General features: G+C 40.4%; 2 protein-coding genes across 8 annotated transcripts in view; one reads left to right on the top strand and one right to left on the bottom strand.

Moving 5' to 3' along the window:
- Brap (BRCA1 associated protein) overlaps positions 1-11,918 on the bottom strand; it is a 36,549-nt gene extending 24,631 nt beyond the window's left edge. The window contains exons 1-6 of one of the 2 annotated variants that reach the window (XM_046446186.2): positions 11,689-11,823; positions 11,125-11,310; positions 9,231-9,392; positions 8,068-8,266; positions 6,482-6,671; positions 318-431 (exon numbers count right to left, since the gene is read on the bottom strand). In XM_046446186.2, the coding sequence (XP_046302142.1) occupies positions 318-431; positions 6,482-6,671; positions 8,068-8,266; positions 9,231-9,384 (657 nt within the window). In that variant the 5' untranslated portion in view covers positions 9,385-9,392; positions 11,125-11,310; positions 11,689-11,823. Of the gene's footprint in view, positions 1-317; positions 432-6,481; positions 6,672-8,067; positions 8,267-9,230; positions 9,393-11,124; positions 11,311-11,688 lie in introns of both variants that reach the window. The other variant, XM_046446187.2, reaches the window with a different exon arrangement.
- Positions 11,919-12,002: 84 nt separating this feature from the next.
- The window catches only part of Acad10 (acyl-CoA dehydrogenase family member 10), a 53,408-nt gene continuing 43,228 nt past the window's right edge, over positions 12,003-22,182 (top strand). For 5 of the 6 annotated variants that reach the window (XR_009226924.1, XR_009226925.1, XM_046446189.2 and 2 more), the window contains exons 1-2: positions 12,123-12,312; positions 17,999-18,197. Coding sequence is in view for 4 of the 6 variants with exons in the window: in XM_046446189.2 (XP_046302145.1) it covers positions 18,011-18,197 (187 nt within the window). In the remaining 2 variants the exon portion in view is untranslated. Of the gene's footprint in view, positions 12,100-12,122; positions 12,313-17,998; positions 18,198-22,182 lie in introns of those variants that run through there. The other variant, XM_046446188.2, reaches the window with a different exon arrangement.

The raw sequence follows: 22,182 nt of genomic DNA on the forward strand, positions 1-22,182 counted from the left end.
CTTAGCCTCCCAAGCTGCTGGGATTATAGGCATGCACCACTGCACCTGGCATAAATTCTCTATCTTAAAGGGGCTTTTACTATATTCATATGGTTGAGCAACCATCACCACTATATAACTTTAGAACATTTCCATCACCCCAAAAAGAACCCCTTACCTGTTGGCAGTCGCTTCCCATTCTTTCCCCCAGGCCCTGATGACCACTTATCTATCTTCTGTCTGTGTGGTTTGGATTGCTCTGGACATTTCCACAGACTGCTTAACTTCTGATTTCATACCAATCTGCTATATTAAAGATAACAAGTATTCAAACTTACATCTTCAGATTTCAGCACTTCAGCCCTTTCCACATACACCAGTTGGCAAACATCATCTTCGATTGAGTTGAACTGACGACCATTGCATGCCATATAAAAACTATCTGCATCAGCCTATGTGCACCAATGGGAATAAGGAAAAAAATTAAGATAAATATACTGAAAGTTGATTTATATTCAAAATGCATGGCTTCAATCATACTCATCAACTTTTTTTCTCCCTGTTTTCTTTTGGTACTGGGAATTGAACCCAGGGATGTTCACCAGTGAGCTACATCCTCAGCTTTTTTTATTTTTTGGGACAGGGTATTGCTAATTTGCTAAGTCTGGTTTTAACTTGCCATCCTCCTGCCTTAGCCTCCTGAGCAGCTGTAATTACAGGTGTATACCATTGCACCCACTCCTAATTAGGTTCTTAAAGCTGATGGTACTTATGAGCTACTTAGGAGAGAAAAGCAAACACTAGAAATAGCATCTACTGGAGCAGGCTGGTAAGCCAGACAAACTTTGTAGATCAATACCCTACAATCTGACAGTGTTTCCTGGGCTACATAAGAGTTTGTACTTGAACTGGAAGAAGGTACTAAAGCACAATAAGCTGAGAGCTAGAACAATTTTAATATTCAACCAGCAACAGTCAACATTTCCCTTCATAGTTTTGTCACATGCACCAGCTGAGATAAAACATTTCTGCAAAGATTGGAATGAAATCATAAGTGATGATTGTTTTGGAAGAACTCTTTTATTTCTCTCTTCTTTTTTTAAATCTTTATTTTATTTATTTATTTTTATGTGGTGCTGAGGATCAAACCCAGGGACTCACACGTGCTAGGAGAGCGCTCTGCCACTGAGCCACAATCCCAGCCCCTCTTTTATTTCTTAAAGTCAATATTCATGTTAAATAATGAAAGACCATTACAGGATGAAAATAATCCTCTTCTTCAATAAAACAAATACTACATCAGAGTTGGATAAGGATCCATCAGGAGTGTCCAATACCAGAGGCCAAACTCTTGGTGAAGGTCAAGAGATCCAAGAAGAACCAATCATACGGTTCTGAATCCCACAGCCACTGTAGACTTCTCCAACGGCTTTTAATTCCACTCCAATGATGTAATTCAATTGTGGGGTTTTGATTATTTATGCTTTCTTTATATGCTTTGTTTATGCTTTCTCAACACACTCTACTGAGACAAGCAGCTGAAGAAGGATGACCAATTCTGAATGCAGTAGTTTTATTGGAGGTGGGAGGAGAGCTCTCCTGAAGGAAACTTCAAAACATGTAAATTCAGTTGTTGGAAAATAAATCTCCTTAATCCTAAGCAGCAAACCAACAGTGGCTTCTCTTCCTCTTTGGGGAGAACAGCCTTTTGGTGAAACATTACTGGGTAAGTAAGTAGCACAGGGAACTCAGGATTCATGTACTGAGGGGACGTTCTACCTGGAACTCAGGCTCAGCTCATGTCTTCACGGCCTCCAGCACCATCAGGAGCTGGTTGCAGTTGCTGAGGAAAAGACCCCATCAGATCTGGAGCTCTGTAAATGCTCACCAAGCTATGAGGTCTCCTCAGTGGAAGGGCAGAGGCATGTGAAAAAACCATTCAACACCAAGTATTCCTTTCTGAGAGGAGCTGATAATATACCAAAGAAACATCCTTTTTTGGAAATGATAACATCTATAAATAGCCAAGATTTCTAATTTGAACACACTAGTGTCTTCTTTAAAATTTCAGTATTAGGGCCAGGTGTGGGAGTGCACACCTGTAATCCTGCGACTGGGGGTGCTGAGGTAGGAGGATCACAACTTTGAGGCTATCCTCAACAATATAGAGACCCTGTCTCAAAATAAAAAATAAAAAGGGCTGGAGATATAGCTTGGTGGTAGAGTGGCCCTGGGTTCAATCCCTAGTACTATCAACAAAACAAAACAAAATCTTATTTTTAGGGATGGGGATTTAGATCAGTGGGTGAGGCAATGGGTTCAATCCTCAGTATTGCAAAAGAAAAAAACTTCAGTATTAGAAATATAGCTTTGTTCAAATATTTACTGAACACCTACTGTGTGCCAGGCTCTGTTATGCACTGGAAAGAGAATATGAAACAAAGTACATGTGGTTTCTATTTCAACCCATTATCAAAATGCACAAAGGCTCACTGGAGAACACAGAAAAAACAACTCTTTTAATTAAATTAAAATGTTTGCACTGCAGAGAATCAAAAATTTAAAGGAACCCAGCTTTTGTTTTTTTCTAGTCTCTTTTTTATTGGTCTCTTGAGAATAAACTCAGAAAAAGACAAATCCATTATGATTAGGTTCCTTCACTGTCACAGTGATCAGTTACAGTGTTGAGAACACATGTTTCTTCTAAAAGGAATAGCTACCTAGGCTGTGTTAACTAAGCATGCCAGTGAAAATGAGCCAATACACTATAGAGAGATTATCTGTCCTTTCCTTATCATCAAAAACAATAAAATTGAACTCCTTTCTGATTTTTATGTCCTAATGAATTAAAAATTCTTTATCAGTCAGTCATGGTAGCACACGCCTATAATCCCAGTTACTCAGGAGGCTGAGGCAGGAGTATTGCAAATTTGAGGCCAGCCTGGGCAACTCAGCAAGACCCTGTCTCAAATATAAAAGGATGTAAGCCAAACGCAGTGGCACACGCCTATAATACTAGTAGCTCGGGTGGCTTTAGCAGGAGAACTGCAAGTTCAAAGCCAGGCCCAGCAAAAACGAGGCACTAAGCAACTCAGTGAGCTCCTATCTCTAAATAAAAAAATACGAAATAGAGATGTCCCTCAGTGGTCAAGTGCCCCTGAGTTCAACCCCCAATACAATACCCTAAAAAAAAAAAAAAAAAAAAAAAAAAGGATGTAGCTCAGTGGTAGAGCACCCCTGGGTTCAACTGTTCATTTCCTTTCCTTGGTCACCAAAAAAAAAAAAAAAGGAAAGAAAGAGGTTACAGGGCTGGGATTGTGGCTTAGCAGCAGAGTACTTGCCTAGCATGTGTGAGGTCCTGGGTTTGATCCTCAGCACCACATAAAAATAAACAAACAAAAACAAAGGTATTGTGTATAACTAAAAGAAATAAATATTAAAAAAGAAAGAAAGAGGTTACAAAAGATACAGGGAAGGCTTATGAGTTCTTATTAAAAATTAATTACCTGGTGAGAAAAAGAATGGAATAAGAATGTAGAGGGTGCCCAAGCTATGGAGTCAGGGTGCTTGGGTTTGAATCCTAACTCTGACACTATGTGTCCAACTTTGGGAAGTGACTTAGGGGTGCCTGTTTCCTCAACTACAAAATTTGAAAGTACCAACACCTCATGGCATTGCTGAGAGGATTTGAGATAATGCATGAAAAGCACTTGAAAGAGTCTGGTATCTAGTACATGCTCAACAGTTGATGGCTACTGAATCTATTATTAGATTCTCCAGTATTAATTTAACAACTTCAAGTCTTATAGCAAGATGGTGTTATTAGGTCTTAGAAAGTTCTTGATATTTTTGTTTTCTTTCTTTGTTTTGATAGGATGGGTCTTGATAGATGACAGGGTTCAGACCCAAGATGAGATGAACAGTAAATAGTACAACTATGATACCAAGGTAAAGGGCTCTAAGAAGAAGGAGCAGTAAGCTGTTTCGCACACTTAGAAAATATTGGTTAACTGAGCAATCTGCATTTGGTCAAAAAGAAGAAGTGGGGCTGGCGGGTAGCAGTGGTAGAGTACTTGCCTTGCATGTGTATGGCTCTGGGCTTAGTCCCCAGTAATTGCAAAGAAAAAAAGAAGAAGAAAAAAAAAAAAACAGAAGTGGAAAGGATAGTGCAGATGTATAAAGAAAATCTACTAACAATAATAGAAAATATCCGAAATATTATCTGCACATTAAACGAATGGCAGGAAATTTGTAGGTTTACTAAATAAACGTTAGTGTAGTTTACTTAAATGTAGGTTAGTGTTATAGATTTATTAGACTCCCTGACAAGCCTAAACATTTTTTCCCTATGTACATTTGTAACTCTTTGTATAACTTGCTGATTACCCTTGGAGAAACATAACTGAAATATTGTTATTATACAAAGGCTTGTGAGCCGGGTGCAGTGGCACACATCCATAATCTTAACAACTTGGAAGGCCGAGAAAGGAGGATCATAGTGGAGGCCAGCATCAGCAATTTAGCGAGGCCCTACACAAAGTAGTGAGACCCTACCTCAAACTAAAAAAATTAAAAGGGCTGGGGATGTGCCTCAGAAGTAAAGCAGCCCTGGGTTCAGTCCCTAATAACAACAACAACAAAAAAGTCAGACCTGTAAATAGTGACTGTCTCTGTTCCCCACACCTTCATTATTCTCCTACTAGAAGAGGAATTTGTCCTAGCGATTCAAAGTGAATCCATCCCTACTCAGTCATTTATTTTTATCTGTGTAATCCTGGGCAAATGATTAATCTCTCTCTGATTGGCTGCTTCATCTGTGAAACAAAGAATAGGATCACTCTACCTTGAAGGGTTACAGTGAAGATTAAATGAGATGATACATGCTGAGCACTGAGCACAGTGAACAATACAAAACAAAAGCTGCTGTTTTCTATTATGACCATTATTGTTACATGTACTACCAGGTTTAATTAGTTTAAGGTGCCACTTTCCCAGCTTCCAAAGCTCCTCAGACTTCAGAAGGCCTGATGACAGTCTGTAATATCAGGTAAATGCTTTTCCATTCTTCATGGGAACTGTAAAGTCTACAGGACAGTTGAAACACTTTTTAAACATCTCCCTCAATGGTGGGATACTTTGTAAAGATTAAACAGCCTGTACCTTCTTGTACATAGAACTCCACAACAGAGGGGCCCAGGTAACATGTACAAACATAATTCAAATTTCTCTTAATTTCCTCCACATGCTCACTGGATGGCTGTCACTGATCTCAACTCTGAAGCTCTGTAATGAGGAAAGAGATGGCAAATGGCCCTTGTGTCATGCGCTCCCTTTCACCTACAAACTCTGATGACCAGTCAGAGAGGAAACAGCAACTGACCCTATAAACCCACTCATTTCTTTGTTAATCAGCAAGCTGGAAGTATTTGGGACAAATTCAGAAAGGCTATTCATCAATGAGGCAAGAGGTTTTGTTTGTGGGTTTATAGTGCCAGGGACTGAACCCAAAGGCTCTCTATTTCTGAGTCCTTTTTATTTTTGATTATGAGACAAGATCTTATTTAAATTGCCTAGGCTGCTGGCCTTGAACTTGTGACCCTCCTGATTCAATGGAATTTATAGGTGTGTGTCACTGCAGCTGGCTGAGAAGTTAACTTTTGAAAAAACTGCCTTTCAAAATCTAATGTAAACAAAACAACCAAAAACCTAGTAAAATTCCAATGGAAAAATACAAAAGGCTATTAAAAAAGAGAAACAACTGAATGAATCTAAGGATCACCTTTTAATAACCTGAATAATACTTAAAGCTTACCTCATTTTTATATTCACATACAAATATGCATGCTTATAGGGATGAATAAGCAAAACCAAGAGAATATCTTCTAACATCTTTAGAACTGAGGTACATAGAAAGTGCTATTTAAGTGAAATGAAGCGAATGGCAAAACCCTCCTACACCAAATAGCATCTGTTACAATGCATAAGCACTTTTAAAAACTGAAAATATCCTCATTTGTTCTGTGTTTGTCTCTATTTTAATAATATTCAATCAGGACTTTAAAATATAACACTTCAAGTCATGTCACAGAATCCCTTTTGTCACCAAATTTTAAATTTAAAAAAATAAATTTTATTTTCTAAACTATGTCAAAGAGCACCTTGTAAAAAAGAAAATGAAAGAAATAAGGTAATAGCAAATAATGCAATAGTGTCAATTTCAAACGTTTGGGAACTACTGCTTTACTGGAATTGTTACTACTGCATAAACAACCAAAAACCTAGATTTCATATCCAATCAGATGCATAAAAACCTCTGGGTATCAATTACAATAGTATTTCTGCCAATTAATTTAGAAAGACATCTACAGTTACAATACCCTCAAAGATATGTAAGTCAAGAACCTTAAGTGAAAAATGTTGTAAATCACACACGGCTAGTATCATACAGTTTCAAAAACACAAGTTTTTGTGGCAAAGAGATTTTTAATATCTTAACTTTTACCTGTGCACTAAACTTTATCAGCACCATATATTGATTTGGAGTAGAGTCTCTGATGATTTTCATTTGTTCAATTACTTCATTAAATGGGGCGACAAACTTCATAAGGTCATGACTGGTCATTGTAGCAGGGACTGTGAGAATACACAGCATGGCACTGCGCCTCACATCTTCTTTTAAGGAGGTCATCTTACTAATAAGACAATAATTAAACTGTCTTGAATAGATGAGGTATAGTTAGTTCGGATAACACTAATTTGACAAATTATGTCCAAGAAAATAGGAAGAAATAAAACTTGTAATATTTAAAAAATAAATTTAAATAGCTTTTCATTTTACTTAAAAATATACACTAGATGAGTAATACAAAATCCCCTAAATGTATCTGTAGTGGATGTTAAGGCAAGTTTATTAAATTATTTTATATGTATATACATACACATATATATACACAACCACATATATATGTGTATATATATCCCCCCACCAAAATTTTCAATCTTTAGTTAAAGACCTGTTATGGTTAAAATGTGCATTAGGGAAAGTCAGTTCATCTTGTATTCTGATTAGTTTTTGAAAAATAGTCTGTTACTGGGTAACTTAAAAGTACAACTCTAACAAATTTTTCTCAAAATGTCTAGAAGAAAAATATAGCTCTAAATCTAAAAGAGAATTCTAAACAACAAGGATATTACAGAAAGTGTTGCTGGGAAGGACAAGTTGGAAGGGAGGGGAATGAAAAACTTCCCACAATGCAATTTGCTTCTGAAATGCTGCAAACTCACTTGACAGCTGTGATCCAAAATGGCTACTTGAGTATTTGATGTTTTCCCAGGAGGGACCTGGCAAACAAGTTAAGATAAGGATAGCCTTTAAGACATTAACTACCAATTATCAGCCGGGTGAGATGGTGCACACCTATAATCCCAGCTACTTGGGAGGCTAAGGCAGGAGGATAGTAAGGTGGAGGCCAGCCTCAGCAATTTAGCGAGAACCTGTCTCAAAATAAAAAATAAAAAGGGCCTAGGATGTACTCAATGGTACAGTATCTCTGGGTTCAATCCCCAGTACTACAAAAAAACCCCAACCAAACAAACAAAAAAACCCTCACAAAAATCAAACCACCAACTCCTACCAATTATCCAAGAAGCTGATGGTCTAGTTTGTGAAATATCTAGCCAAACGCTTCCTTCCCTTGGGCCTCCAGCAAGGTTTGTTTATACCAAATACCACAGGAAAAATTTTTTTAAAAAGTAATAAATATTAGGATTAGTTAACTGACTTCTTAGTTCTTCCTTCTTCCTTTCAATCCTCCAATCATCATCCATGACTAACCAATAAGACAATATTTTCCAAGGTATTTTATTAAGTGTTCCTACACATTTCTTTTGTGAGAAAAGCTTTGACCCTATCCACAAGATCAACCAAATGTAAAACATCTAAGAATTCCCTAACACACAATACATTAAAGTACTACCTTTTTGAAGCTTAAAATACCTACCATCTCCCTTCTAGCTAAAAGAGTCTTCTCTATCCCAAGGCGAAAAACAGACCTACCCAAAAGAAAAATATTTTTCTTTTTTTCTTACTTTGTCTTATATAGGTGCATAATCCCATGAACTATTTCAACAGAAGGATTTCCACTGAAGAATGAAATCTGGTCTGGAAGCTGTTTGGATGGAGAATCAGGAGCTGCATTTATGCAATCTTTACTTTGATCTCTACTTCTCTGCACAGTGACGGATGCTTCTGAAGACTTCTTTTCTTCCACTGCATCTTTTACCTCATCTTTCACAAATCAAAAATTAGCAGATTACAAACAGTTGGAAATATGCTAAAGAATTCTAATTGATTAAAATTTCAAGTTAGAACACTAAACTCTGACATAGAAAATATAATATACTGCATTAAGAACTATGTTCACAGAAAGCCAAATGTGGGCACATCCCAACTTTAAAGTTCATTAACAGGGCTGGGGATGTGGCTCAAGCGGTAGCGCGCTCGCCTGGCATGCATGCAGCCCGGGTTCAATCCTCAGCACCACATACAAACAAAGATGTTGTGTCCGCCCAAAACTAAAAAAAAAAATAAATATTAAAAAAAATAAAAATAAATAAAAAAAATAAAGTTCATTAACACCCTCAGAAACTGGAGGATGGCTTTTACATCCAGCAGTACCATAATACAAGCAGACATCTTCCATCACACACTCCTGAGTGGGATAAACATTCAGGGCTATTTTGTTTGAAAACCAAACCTACCAGTTCTGACCATCCCCATGCCTGAAATGCAGAACATATCCACTCCCTCAGTTGGAATGAGCTGGCAGAGCAGGGGAGAAACAATATGCTTATCTGGATGCACTTATGATCTCTTGCTAACTTAGGTGTTAAGATGCTCTCCTCCACCAATGAGGGTTGCAAATATAGCTTGTTAGGATTTTTTTTTTTTTTTTTTGAGATAAGGTGTTGCTATGTTGCCCACGTTGTCTTTGAGCTCCTGGGGTCAAGTGATCCTCCGGCTTCAGTCCTCCAAGTGGCTGGGGCAATAGGCATGTGCAATGCATGACCAGATTAATTTAGAAGAAACATTTAGAGATGCCGAAATGTGCCTTAATGACCTCATGTAAAAGCATGCAAGCAGTAAAGATAAAAGTATGCTCCAGGTTAACATTATGAGTTCACAAAACACGTATAAAACAAGTAACTGGAAGCTCACATTACAAAAGAGTCCAGAGTTTCTGAAAATATACCTGGGTTGGACTTCATAGTCTCAATGATTACATCTGTCATTTCCCGGCGGCCAAGGTGCTGATGAATGATTGTTGCTTTTTCCCCTGGTGACTTCCCTTCTAAACAGGCAACAGCTGAAGCAAGTGTCTTCTTTTTGATCTCCTCATTAGACATTTCCCCAGCTATAGAATACATGAATAATATCTGAACATAAAACAAGCTCCTCTCCATTCTCAATATCCCAGTCAACAGATTTCCCTTTTCTTTCTGCTGCTCTCCCCTAAGATGCCTTTTCAGAATCCATCTCACTCACCTCTGGGACTCCAGCAGTCAGCAAACAGTCAATAAGCTACCACTAACATAAACTCACAAACAGGGTTGTTTTGGTAGAATCAGGCATTTTAATGTAAATCAACAAGAGTCAGCTTCAGAGAAGGTTCAACAAGGACTATGTTTAGATGAACTAACATTTTAGTAACTGGTTAAACTGACCCTGGATTGGGCCTAAATTTCAAAATCTTTAGAGGTCTTTTTTTTTTTTTTGGTGGTACTAGGGATTAAATCTGCACCCTTGCACATGCTAGGCAGACACTCTGCCACTAAGCTTCATCCCTATTCATCCCCCCTTTTAAATTTTAATTTGAGACAGGTCTCACTAAGTTATCCAGGCTGGCCTGAAACTTGTAATCCTGTCTCAGCCTCCATAGTTTCTGGGATCACAGGCCACTGTACTGGGCTAGAGATCTCTTTTTAAACATCCTGGGTCACTGACATGCTATGGATCAAACCACGTAAATCTATCATTTCTATCTTAATGAAACACATAAACGAGAAAAGGAATTTGGTGTCTCAACTAAAATAAGCTCTGTGAGTGCAGGGATAAGGCTTACCTTGCCCATCACTGTACTTTGTGTCCAGCACACAATGGAGAGTTCTCTAAATATATGTTAAATAAACAACTACACAATTGACTCACGCAGATGTCTATGTGTGGCAAATTCCAATTTGGTTGGCTTTCAGAACTAAGGGGTCACTTTTAGCCTTTAAAAGGTCCTAGTAGGAAAGGGGATATAGCTCAGTGGGAAGGTGCCTGCCTAGCATGATGAGGCCAGTACCACCAAAAAAAAAAAAAAAGAAAGAAAGAAAAGAAAGAGAGAGAGAGAATTAATTAATTAATTAAAACAAAAAATCCTCATAACCTTGAATTAAAACATATTCATCTGAGGCCAAGCACGGTGGCCCACGCCTATAATCCCAGCAGCTCCGGAGGCTGAGACAGAAGGATCAAGAGTTCAAAGCCAGCCTCAGCAATTGCAAGGCACAAAGTAACTCAGTGAGACCCTGTCTCTAAAACACAAAACAGGGCTGGGGATATGGCTCAGTGGTCAAGTACCCCTGAGTTCAATCCCTGGTACCCCACAAAAAAACATACTCATCTGAAACCAGCCTGGGCAACATAGTGAAATCCTGTCTCAAGAAAATAAAAAATAAAAAATCAGTCATCTTTAACTTGCAGCTCCAAAGTTGACATACTTGGAGTAGTTTTCAATGATGACATCCTTACTTGCCCTACTCCCATATTCTTGTGAATTTTCTCGTTTCTCCTTACCTTTGCAGAATTTATCACAGTTATAAACCTACACTTATTCTTTACTTATTTAATTATCTGTCTCCCCCATGAAACTGCTGGTGCATTTCAGCAGAGACCATATCAGATTCTGCCCAAAACCTAAGCTCCAGCCATTATTGAGCATTTAATAAATATCTCTTGAACGAATGTTGTTATCAGGTAATCTTTTGAGGACCCAGGAACAGAGCATAGCTGCATTCCCCACTAAGATGGCATGTGCTGGGGTTGAAGGGCTCATTCTTAAGTCCAGCTCTCAGGGTTGGAATCCCAGTTTCACCACTTACATGTATCTTTAGGCAAATTATTTAATCACTGGGTCTCAGTTTCCTTGTAAAAGGTCCAAACTATCCATCTGCCTTAAGGTTGTTGCCGAGGTCATTAAAGAAGAGGATGCACACAGGTTTCCAGTGCAGTGCTTGGATTTAGGAAGTGCTCGAATTTTATTTACTAGGATTATCGTCATGAGGCACCTCAGGGAAAAGGAACAGTTTAATTAAACCAGGGACCATCAGAGTCGTTGGGGACCTAGTCCCTGCTTTCACGAAGCCTAGAGAAAAGCATGTGAGACAAATGTATCACTCGACTCAGGCGGGGCAGAGAAGGAGACGCGCTAGGTGAAAGCCCTCGGGAAGGCACGGGAGGAAGGGCCCAGGAAGGATTTCACATCTAGAGATGACATCTGGGAAGGCCTCCTAAAGATGGATAAAATAAGAGGATCCCAACCACCTCTCGCTTCTGCCTGAGGCAGAAGCCCTCGTCACGGCCTGTCCCCGGACCCACGTTTCGGGAAAGCGAACCCCGGGGCCCAATCCCGGCCACAGGTAAGGCGGCGCGGCACTGGGACTCACCCGCGGCGCTGAAGCCGAAGCCAGCGGGAACGGCCGAGTGTTCCGCGAGCTCCAGTCGGATGACAACCAGTGACACACTCATAGGGCAGGCGCTGGCCGGCGAGAGCTCCGGCGGGCTCAGACCAGGCTGGGAGGCGAACGGAGAGGCCGAGCGGCCCGGGGCCGGCAGCGCCGCCGCTGCCTCAGCAGCACCAGTCCCTCGCGCAGCCTTTGGAGCCACAACAACCTGCACTTCCGCCTCTCGGCCGCCGTCTCTGACCCGCGGGGTCACGCATGCGCACACAAGCGCACGCTCTGATTGGGCGAGGCGGCGTGGGGCGGGCCTGAGTGGTTCCGGACTGGAGCTCCGGGAGGTCGGAGAGGAAGGACAGGTTTGCGTTTGCTGGCGTGGCACCCCCGAGAAGCCCAGCGGTGGGTTTGCGCCCAGGCCCCGATTAACCTCTACCTGCCCGAGAGGCTTCGTCTTCAGCCCACCTCGGCTGGCTAGTGCCCGGCTCCGCGAGATCTCGAATTGAAACCCGAGCTATGCTGAGGGTTTTTGCGTTTGATCTCTCTCTCCAACCCTAGGAAGGGTTGCTTTGTGTCAGGCCCACTTTACAGATCCGTACGCTGAGGCTCAGAGAGGTGATTCCCACCCCATGCCTTCGCAGATGTTTCCAGAAAGCCTAGACACTGTCGGGGGCCCTCGAGATACATGGGTGAATGGAGCAATCACGGTGTCTACTTAGGCAGTTGACCTTCATCACTAGTTGTGTGATCTTTGAACTAATCGTTGTAGAAAGTTGGGCTAATATTCTTAAGTGGTTGTGAGGATGAAATGAAATGATGTGTATAGAGATAACGGTAGCGTTCTTTTAGAATGTCAGATTGCTCTTAGAATATAGATATTGACAAATTACAATTGATGCATATATGGCATATACATGACAGGATGCTGCTCTAGGTATATGATATGAGCATATATAAGATGTGTCACAGTCATCCTGGACATGTCTAGGTATATGGATTTTCTATATATGTGTAACACTATCACATGATATAACCATATATGTAACTTGTGACTACACCCACCACTTGATATATCCATATGTGTAACTTGTGACTACACCCACACGATATATCCGTATATATAACTTGCGACTACATCCTATGGAATGTCTCATACCCTCTTTAAATCAGAGTCTCTCAGCCTCTGCACTTTTGACATTCTTTGAGGGTGTGTAAATATGTATCCTGGACATTGTAGGATGTTTAGAAGCATCCCTGTCTCTGGCCTGGTCCACCAGATGCCAGTAGCACTCTTCCCCCGTGGTGATCACCAGAAATGTGTCCAGATATTGCCAAATGTCCCCTGGGGCCCAAATCACCCTCTATTGAAAATCACTGGTTTATGTGAAAGTGCTTAAACATGTACAAATACATGAGACTTTATGTGAACTTTTTTGGATGTGATAGTACTGGATAACTTTTTTTTTTTTTTTTTTGGTGATGGTTTTGGGGATTGAACCCAGGGCCTTGCACATGCAAAAGCATGCACTATACCACTGAGGCACCCCCCAACAGCCTAAGTTATAGATAACATTTACTGGTGTGCTAGGTACTAATGAGTGCTTTATCTATTTTATCTAATGCAAAGATAACTTTGTGAGATAGGTACTATAATTGTCCTCATTTTACAGAGAAGGAACCTGAGGAACCCCTCTCTCCAACCCTAGGAAGGGTTGCTTTGTGTCAGGCCCACTTTTTCAAGTGTTCAGGATCTCACACTTAGTAAGTGGCAGAGCTAGAATTTGAATGGAACATATCTATTTCAAGAGCCCAAACTTAATATCTTTACTAAAATATTGTCTTAATGTGTAATAACAAACACTGTGTGTCTATTCACAAAAACAAGTAGCAAATCTATACTACGCCAATCTCAGAGAAACACAGGGAGGAGATGACAAATATTCCTTGTGGTTTATAAGATTCCAGTTCCAGAGAACTAAAATTTTCAGCCAGAAATGTCCAAGTTGGATACATTATAGTTCTTTGTAACTGCCAACCACTAAGACTGTCCCTAGCTTTTTCCTATTTTCTGATATATTCAGCTTATGCATGTTTACTTTGTGCAGTTGTGCCAGGGCAGTGGGGTAGGTTGTTGATAGGCAAAAGAAAGTACCCAGAGATAGCATGTGAGACATGTAAATTATTGGGGAAAGTGTATGAGAGTTCAGCAACTGCTTCACAAAGAGTTCAATAGCAATAGGCTGAACAGATAGCACATGTACCTCAACATGTTTCACCAAGCAGTGGCTCCTCTACCTCATGATGTTCTATCCAATGACAGCCAGCTGAGCAAGTGACATGTATCCTTTCCACAGTGCCCCCAGTTCCATGTCTGTTGCTACTGAGAGGGGTTTTATGTGTTAGGCTGCAAAAACAGTAACATCATTGGTATTAGCTTGCTTAGTTTGTATCCCAAGGAGCAGATGTCCTGGAATACAGGAAAGAAAGTAGCTTTCTACAGATAACACTAACTTGCCTTGGTTTCTAGTGGGCCTGAGAGAAAGCCAGTGTCCTTCAAGATCATATGTATTTGAACTTTCCAGCCTAGGCTTGCTCTCCTGGTTCTCTTAACATGGCTAAGTTTTTGGGAATAGAAAGGGTGCATTCAGGGACATGGTGTTTTTACTTTTCCCTTTTCTTTAAAGTAATAAAATGCATCCTTCTATGTCTAGAAAGGCCTCAGGGGATGGATTTATACAAAGATGAATAAGATAGTCCTTGTCTTAAGGGAGCTTACAATTATAGGAACAGATAGAAATGAAAACAATTCCTGAATAATGGAGTAAGAGTTCTACTAAAGTATAGAGAAGGAGCAATGGGAGGGGAAAAAGATGCCTTACTCTTCTTAGAAAAAGAAAGAAGCTTCTATAAGGAGATAAATCTAAAGCTGTGATGAATAAACAAATGGAAATTCATGAGGTACAGCCCAGGAAGGTGTTCTAGTCAGCACAGGACATGGCGAGGTGTGAAGGGATGAGAACTTAACAGCACTTTTTGCTCTGAAGAGAGCATTCTTGGCAAGTAGCTACAACAGAACTGTCATCTGAAGGCGGAGGATTAAGCAAGCTGCCTGTGGGAGCATCGCCCACATGTCCATTAGCAGGAGAGTGTGGAGGACAGTTACTTCAGTTAGGAATTATTAAAGTTGGCCCTTCAGGCCCCAAAGACACTTTTCATCTCTCTCTCTCTCTCTCTCTTTTATATGTTTTTTTTTAGTTGTAGAAGGACACAATCCCTTTAATTAATTAATTATTTTTTATGTGGTGCTGAAGATTGAACCCAGTGCCTCACACGTGCTAGGCAAGCGCTCTACCACTGAGCCACCACCCCAGCCCTCATCTCTCTTAAACCCTTGCACAAGCCATAGTTACATGTTCATGAGCCTATAAATAAATTTGTCTTTGTATCATAAACTTTGGCATTGGCATAGAAACGTAAGTAAAACCAAAAATGTGGAGATCATCCTCGAAGTTTTTATATTTTGAAAATTACTCCAAATTCAGCAAGTTTCCAATGCCCAAGAAGCATATTATGTCATTTTCAAGATTTACTGTTTATGATTCCTTTTTTGATTTTTTATTTTATTTTATAATATTTATTTTTTAGATATAGTTGGACACAATGCCTTTATTTTATTTATTTATTTTTTTAATGTGGTGCTGAGGATCGAACGCAGGGTCTCGCACGTGCTAGGCGAGCGCTCTACCACTGAGCTACAACCCCAGCCCCAATTCCTTTTTTCAGATGCTTACTTAGGTTTTTGACTCTTTAAGGTTGAGGCCAGCCTGAGCAACCTAGTGAAACCCTGTCAGAATATGCACATTTAAAAACAGCTGGGGATATAGCTCAGTGGTACAGCACTTGCTTAGCAGACACAGGCCCTGGCTTCAGTCCCATAAAATTGTAAGTTGTCTTGCCAACCTGATTGGCTCTAACCTGGTTTTTAAAAAAAACTATTTTGTGTGTGTGTGTTTACTAGGGGTCAAACCCAGGGCCTTCTGTGTGCTATGCATACTCTTTTTTTTTTTTTGAAGTTGTAGTTGGACATTTATTTATTTATTATTTTTGTGTGGTGCTGAGAATCAAACCCAGTGCCTTACATGTGTTAGATGAGGTCTGTACTGCTGAGGCACAACCCCAGCCCCATATGCATACTCTTTACCACTAAACCACATCCTCAGACACTCTTGCCCCACCTTTTAAAAAATATTTTTAGTTGTAGATGGACACAATAATTTTATTTATTTATTTATTTATTTTTATATCTTTATTTTGTTATTATGTGGTGCTGAGGATTGAACCCAGTGCCTCACGCTTGCCAGGAGAGCGCACTACTACTTGAGCCACATCCCCAGCCCCAATAATTTTATTTATTTCTTTATGTGGTGCTGATATTTGAACCCAATGCCTCACATATGTTAGACAAGTCTACCACTGAGCCACAATCCCAGCTCTCCTTTTTTTGAGATGGGCCCAGGCTGGACTCAAACTCCTGCACTAAAGTGATCCTTCTGCCTCAGCCTCTTGAGTAGGTGGGACTGTATAGGTGAGTGCACTCCACTCTGCTAAAAGCCTTGTTTTTGTGGCATTTTGGGGGATCGAGCCCAGGTTTCAAGCATACTAGGCAAACACTCTCTCACTTATTTAATAGCCGCAGCCCTTTTTTATTTTTTATTTTGAGACAGGGTCTTGCTAAGTTGCCCCGCCTGGCTTTGAACTTGGAATTTTTCTGCCTCAACCTCCTGAGTTGCTTGGATTGCAGATGTGTGCCACCATGATCAGTAGAAAAGCTTTTCAACTATAGAAAGCACATAAAAAGCTTAATGATTTTCAAGAGAAGAATAAAAGTTGGGAGTTCCCCCAGTTTTTTATTCCAAACTTATAGAAAATGTGAAAGAAAAGACAATCATCTCCCATATACTTTTTTTTAATACCTTTATTTTATTTCTCTTTATTTTTATGTGTTGTCGGGGATTGAACCCAGTGCCTCATGAATGCTAGGCAAGTGCTCTACCACTGAGCCACGAACTAGGGCCTCCCATATACTTTTTAATCTAGATTCATCATTAACATTAATCTCAGTTCATGTGAATATAGGAATATATGCATATATCAACATACATGCATATATGTATGCGGTTCTTGAACCTTTGTGTGGGGTGGTTTGTGTGTGTGCGCGCGTGCATGCATGCGTGCGCGTGCACACGTGTGTGTGATACATTCCAGGGATGGAACCCAGGGCCTCATGTATTCTAAGTCAACTCTCCATCACTGAGCTCTTCCCCAAACCTTTTGAAGGTGATTTTAGAAAAGAGTCAATGGGGAATCATTAGGAGGCTAGGGCAGTGATCTGTATGAGAGATGATGTTTTGATGATGTGATGGTGACATCCTAAGTACTAGGAGGAGGGAGGTACAGGATGTCTTGGGAGAATACAGGAAAGACTGGTAAACTGCAACCCAGGGGACCATTTGGAATTAGCCAGGAAATTGTTGCCAAGTATTTCAGGTCAAGGGAGCAACATATACAAAGACAGGCAGGAGGTGAATATAGTATGTTTAAGAAAACTGCACGTGGATACTTGTGTTGGCTTCTCCCTGGTTGAGGTGAAACAACAGGGTGAATTGAATTGCTACAGATTGGAGGGAAGCAGATCTTAGGGGGCCTTTAAAACCAGGTTAAGGAACTGAAAGTTTGCCTTAAGGGCAATAGAGACTCACTGAAGTTTTTAAATGGGATTAAGATGTGATCAGATTTGCAGTTCTGAAAGATTATTCTGACAAATGAAGAATGAATTGGTAAGAGGTTTGAAAAGAGGCAGAGGGAGCAGTTAAGATCCACAGACAGAGGGCTGGGGATATAGCTCAGTTGGTAGAGTGCTTGCCTTGCATGCACAAGGCCCTGGGTTTAATCCCCAGCACAAAAAAAAAAAAAAAAATCATGGACAGGCAGAACGATGACAGTGAGAAAGGGAAGGAATGGAATTGACAATGTTGAGAGCAACTGGCCTTGCCATGGCTAAGTTGAGATGGCAGGAATTCAGGGCTGAATCTCACTTTTTAGCTTGGGCAGCTGGGTGGATGATGGAGCCCTTTGGTGGGCAGTCAGGGAGGGAGGAGACACTGAGATCAATTATTGATGTGGTTTTTGAGACACTTGTTGATCAGTTGGCAATGTCTAATTGGCATTCCTAAGCTCCAGGGCAGGGGCCTGCATAGAAGTAGTGAGGTCAAGCTGTGCCCTGTGCCTTCTTCTCACACAGCCTGAGCTCAACATGTGCATAAGGAGGCTTTTCCAGTCCTCCTGTCTCCCCTGGACATGGAGAGCAGCTTTCATGAAGTCCATGCAGTGCAGGCAGCAGAGGACCCACCGATGGACACATTCTGGGGGTGGCACCTACAGAGCGGTGATTTTTGACATGGGTGGAGTTCTCATTCCTTCTCCAGCCAGTGTGGCTGCAGGTGAGCTTTTCATTCTTTTTCACATGGGGGCTGAAGAATGTATGGTGAGAGGGGATAGGGGAGACACATCTGGGCAGCAGCATATCCCAGAGGGCAGTGCACTGGCCCTTGAATCAAATTCCAAGCATTACTTAGTGGTTGAGTGTCTTGGGCAAATTGTTCAACTTCTCTGAGTCTTTAGTTTTTTCATCATTAAATTCAGATTAATAATGGTACCTACCTCCTTGAGATTTGAGGAAGAGTTAAATGAAATAATCCACTGGCATAGCACAGAGTGCTCAGCTCATCCTTTGTTCTCAGTAAACAACAAGCTGCCGTGGTTATTGTAGTTTTGATGAGAATTTAACTACCTTTCCCTGGGAACAGTACTACTGAAATCTTGAATGCTGAATGAAATTCCCCAGTGGATCACAACCTTTTCTGCTACCTCCCTTACAGTGTTAACTTTTGTTTCTCAAGCCCTCCCTGGTTTTCCTTCTTTCTCCTCTCTGTTCAACTTACATTAATTAGTTCAGTTTGGGTTTCAAGTTTTAGAAATCCTAACAAAACAGGAACTGAAACAAGATAGAAGTTTGTTTCTTTCTTTCTTTCTTTCTTTCTTTCTTTCTTTCTTTCTTTCTTTCTTTCTTTCTTTCTTTCTTTCTTTTTTTTTTTGTTCACAAAAGCCCAGGTATATGTCTGGGACTGGGATGTAGTTCTGTAGCATTAGGAACCCAGGCACTGGCTCTCACTTACTGTCTCACTCTGTCAATGTGCGTAGTACTGGGGATAAACCCATGTCCTGAGCATGTTAGGCAATGCTCCACCACTGAGCCACACTCCCAGTCCAACTTTGGCTCTTTTAATATTCTCTTCATTTCCTAAATGGCCTTGAATTTGTGATCCTCCTGCTTCAGCCTCCCAAATAGCTGGGATTATATGTGTGTGCTACCATGCCTAATTTGTGTGTGTGTGTGTGTGTGTATGTGGGGTTCTAGGGCTTGACCCCAAGGCCTTGCACGTGCTAGGCAAGTGCTCTGTGATTAATCTACTGTCCCAGCTTAAATCTTACATACTTTAAAAAAATTTTTTTTTGTAGTTTAGATGGACAGAATTCCTTTACTTTATTTGTTTATTGTTATGTGGTGTTGAGGATTGAACCCAGTGCCTCACGCATGCTAGGCAAGCACTCTGCCACTGAGCTATAACCCCAGCCCAAATATTACATCTTAAACCCGGTTTGATAGCAGGCACCTGTAATCCCAGTGGCTTGAGAGGCTGAGGCAGGAATATCACGAATTTGAGGCCAGGCTCTAATTTAGCAAGGCTCTAAGCAACTTGTGAGACCCTGTCTCAAAATAAAAATAAAAAGCCAGTTTTCATAACTGACTAGAAGAACTGAAACTGGGTATGATGTGGCTGTGGGGAATTAGTCAATTTCCATATGCAAAGAGGTCAGATCCCTTTGAGCCTTACTGAACTAGTTGGAAACTTTTCCCTCAGTCTAGACCCAGCCCTTCTCCTTCATGTAGAATGCCAGTACCTGTACACCAGCAAAGTGCTGTTGCTCTGTGATTAATGCCCTTGAGTTTGATACCTGGTACCACCCACCCCATCCCCCGCCAATTAAAAAAAAAAAGAAAAGTTATACTTACATTTTTTTTTTTAACATTTAAGATGGGGGTTAATCAACTCTGGCCCTTGGGCCAAATTACCTGTCATCCAAGAATGACTTTTACCTTTTGAAATAATTGGAAGATATCAAAACAAGTACTCAATATTTTGCCAAGTGTAATGGTACACATCTATATCCAAGATACTCAGGAGGCTGAGGTAGGAGGATCACAAGTTCAAAGTCAGCCTGAGTAACTTGGTGAAACCATGTCTCAAATTAAAAATTTATAAAGGGGCTGGGACTGTAGCTCGGTGATAAGAGTGCTTTGCAAAGTATGCATAGGCCCTGGGTTTAATCTCCAATACTGCAAAATATTTGTTGGCCCTTATTCTAGTTTATACATTTTAAAATCTCACACATACTGTGTGAGATTTATAGACACATTCAGTGTCTATAAAAATGAATTTCTTTTGGAATATAGCCAGACCATTCATTATCCCTGGCTGCTTTTGCCCTATAATGGCTGGGTTGAGTAACTTCAACAGGAACTTTTATGGCCCTCAAGCCCTAAAACATTTGCTGTCTGGCTGTTGGAGAAAGCTTGCCACTTCAATTTGAACTTTTTTTTTTTAATATTTATTTTTTAGTTTTCGGTGGACACAATATCCTTATTTTATTTGTATGTGGTGCTGAGGATCGAACCCAGCGCCCCACGCATGCCAGGCTAGCGCGCTGCCGCTTGAGCCACATCCGCAGCCCCCAATTTGAACTTTTTGGTTGCTATGAAATTAATATGCACATGACAGAAAAATTCTCTTTAACATTGTATTCAGGGAGCATAATGATAAATCAGACTTTTTCATTTTTTGCTACAGTTCTACCTCTTTTTTTTCTGTTGTTTTATATTCATTTCCCTGATTGTCAGTGGGGTTGAGCCTTTTATGGTGTGTGTGTGTGTGTGTGTGTGTGTGAGTGTGTGTGTGTGTGTGTGTATTTTTTGGTACTGGAGATTGAACTCAGGGGCACTAGACCCCTAAGCCACATCCCCAGCCCTATTTTGTATTTTATTTAGAGACAGGGTCTCACTGAGTTGCTTAGCATCTCGCTTTTGTTGAGGCTGGCTTTGAACTCAGAATCCTCCTGCTTTAGCCTCCTGAGCTGCTGGGATTACAGGTATGTACCACCATGCCTGGCATTTTTTAGTATATTTATTGCTCACTTGGTTCTATTTTTCTATGAATTGTTCATTTTTTTTGTTGATTTGCAATAATAACTTTTCATCAGTTACATTGCTTGTAAATATTTTTCCCTTCTGTGGTGTGTGTTGATTTTATGTAATGTTCTTTGCCATACCAAACTTTTGTTCTGTTTGTTCTTTTTATGTTTCCTTTCTTCTTTCAGTGTTGGGAATTGAATCCAGGACACACTAGGCAAGTGCTCTACAACTGTACAACTGTATGTCCCTTTATTTTTTGTTTTATTATATAAACTTAATGTTTTTGTTTTATTTTGAGGCAGGGTCTTCCTAAATTGCCCAGGCTAACCTCGAACTTGGGCTTCTCCTGTCTCAGCTTCTCCAGTCACTGAGATTACAGGTGTATGCCACCTTGCACAGGTTGTGTTTTTTCTTTATGGCTTGAGCTTTTTGAGTCTTGGATAAACTCTTCTCTTCAAGTTCATTTAAAGTGTTGTGTATTTTATCTATTGGGAATTTATTTTAAAGTTTATTTATTTTTTTGTACTCCTGAGCACTGTACCAGTGAACAACATCCCTAGCCCTGCTTTTTTTTTCTTTTTTTTTTTTGGAGCCCCAGTTTCATTAAGTTGCTTAGAGCCTTGCTAAGTTGCTGAGGCTGGCCTCAAACTTGCAATCCTCTTGCCTTAGCATCCGAAGTTACTGGGATTACAGGAATGTACCATCACACCCAGTTTGGGAATTTATTTTTGTGATGTGTAAAATTGGGATTTAATTTAATGGTTTTCCATATTAAAATTCAGTTATGTCTACTCTCGTTTATTGAATTCTTAGTGCTAAAAGAGAATAAAATGCAAAGGAGGGCTGGCTTTGTGGCTTAGTGGTAGAACGCTTGCCTAGCATGTTTGAGGTACTGGGTTTGAGTCTCAGCACTGCATGTAAATAAATAAAATAAAAGTCTGTTGACAACTAAAACATATTTTTAAAAATATTCAAAGGAAACTTCCTGTGCTACCTTTACCCTTCCCCAGGAGGTTCTTGCCTTCTTGCCTTCTGTGGGTATTACTGTGAACATTTGTGTGTGTGTGTGTGTGTGTGTGTGTGTGGTGCTGGGGATCGAACCCAAGGCATGCAAGGCAAGCACTCTACCAACTGAGCTATATCCCCAGCCCACTGTGAATATATTCTTGTTTATC

Source organism: Marmota monax, unplaced genomic scaffold (genome assembly GCF_021218885.2).
Source record: "Marmota monax isolate L192 unplaced genomic scaffold, Marmota_monax_Labrador192_F-V1.1 WCK01_AAM20220418_F8-fsc00092, whole genome shotgun sequence".
NCBI lineage: Eukaryota > Metazoa > Chordata > Mammalia > Rodentia > Sciuridae > Marmota > Marmota monax.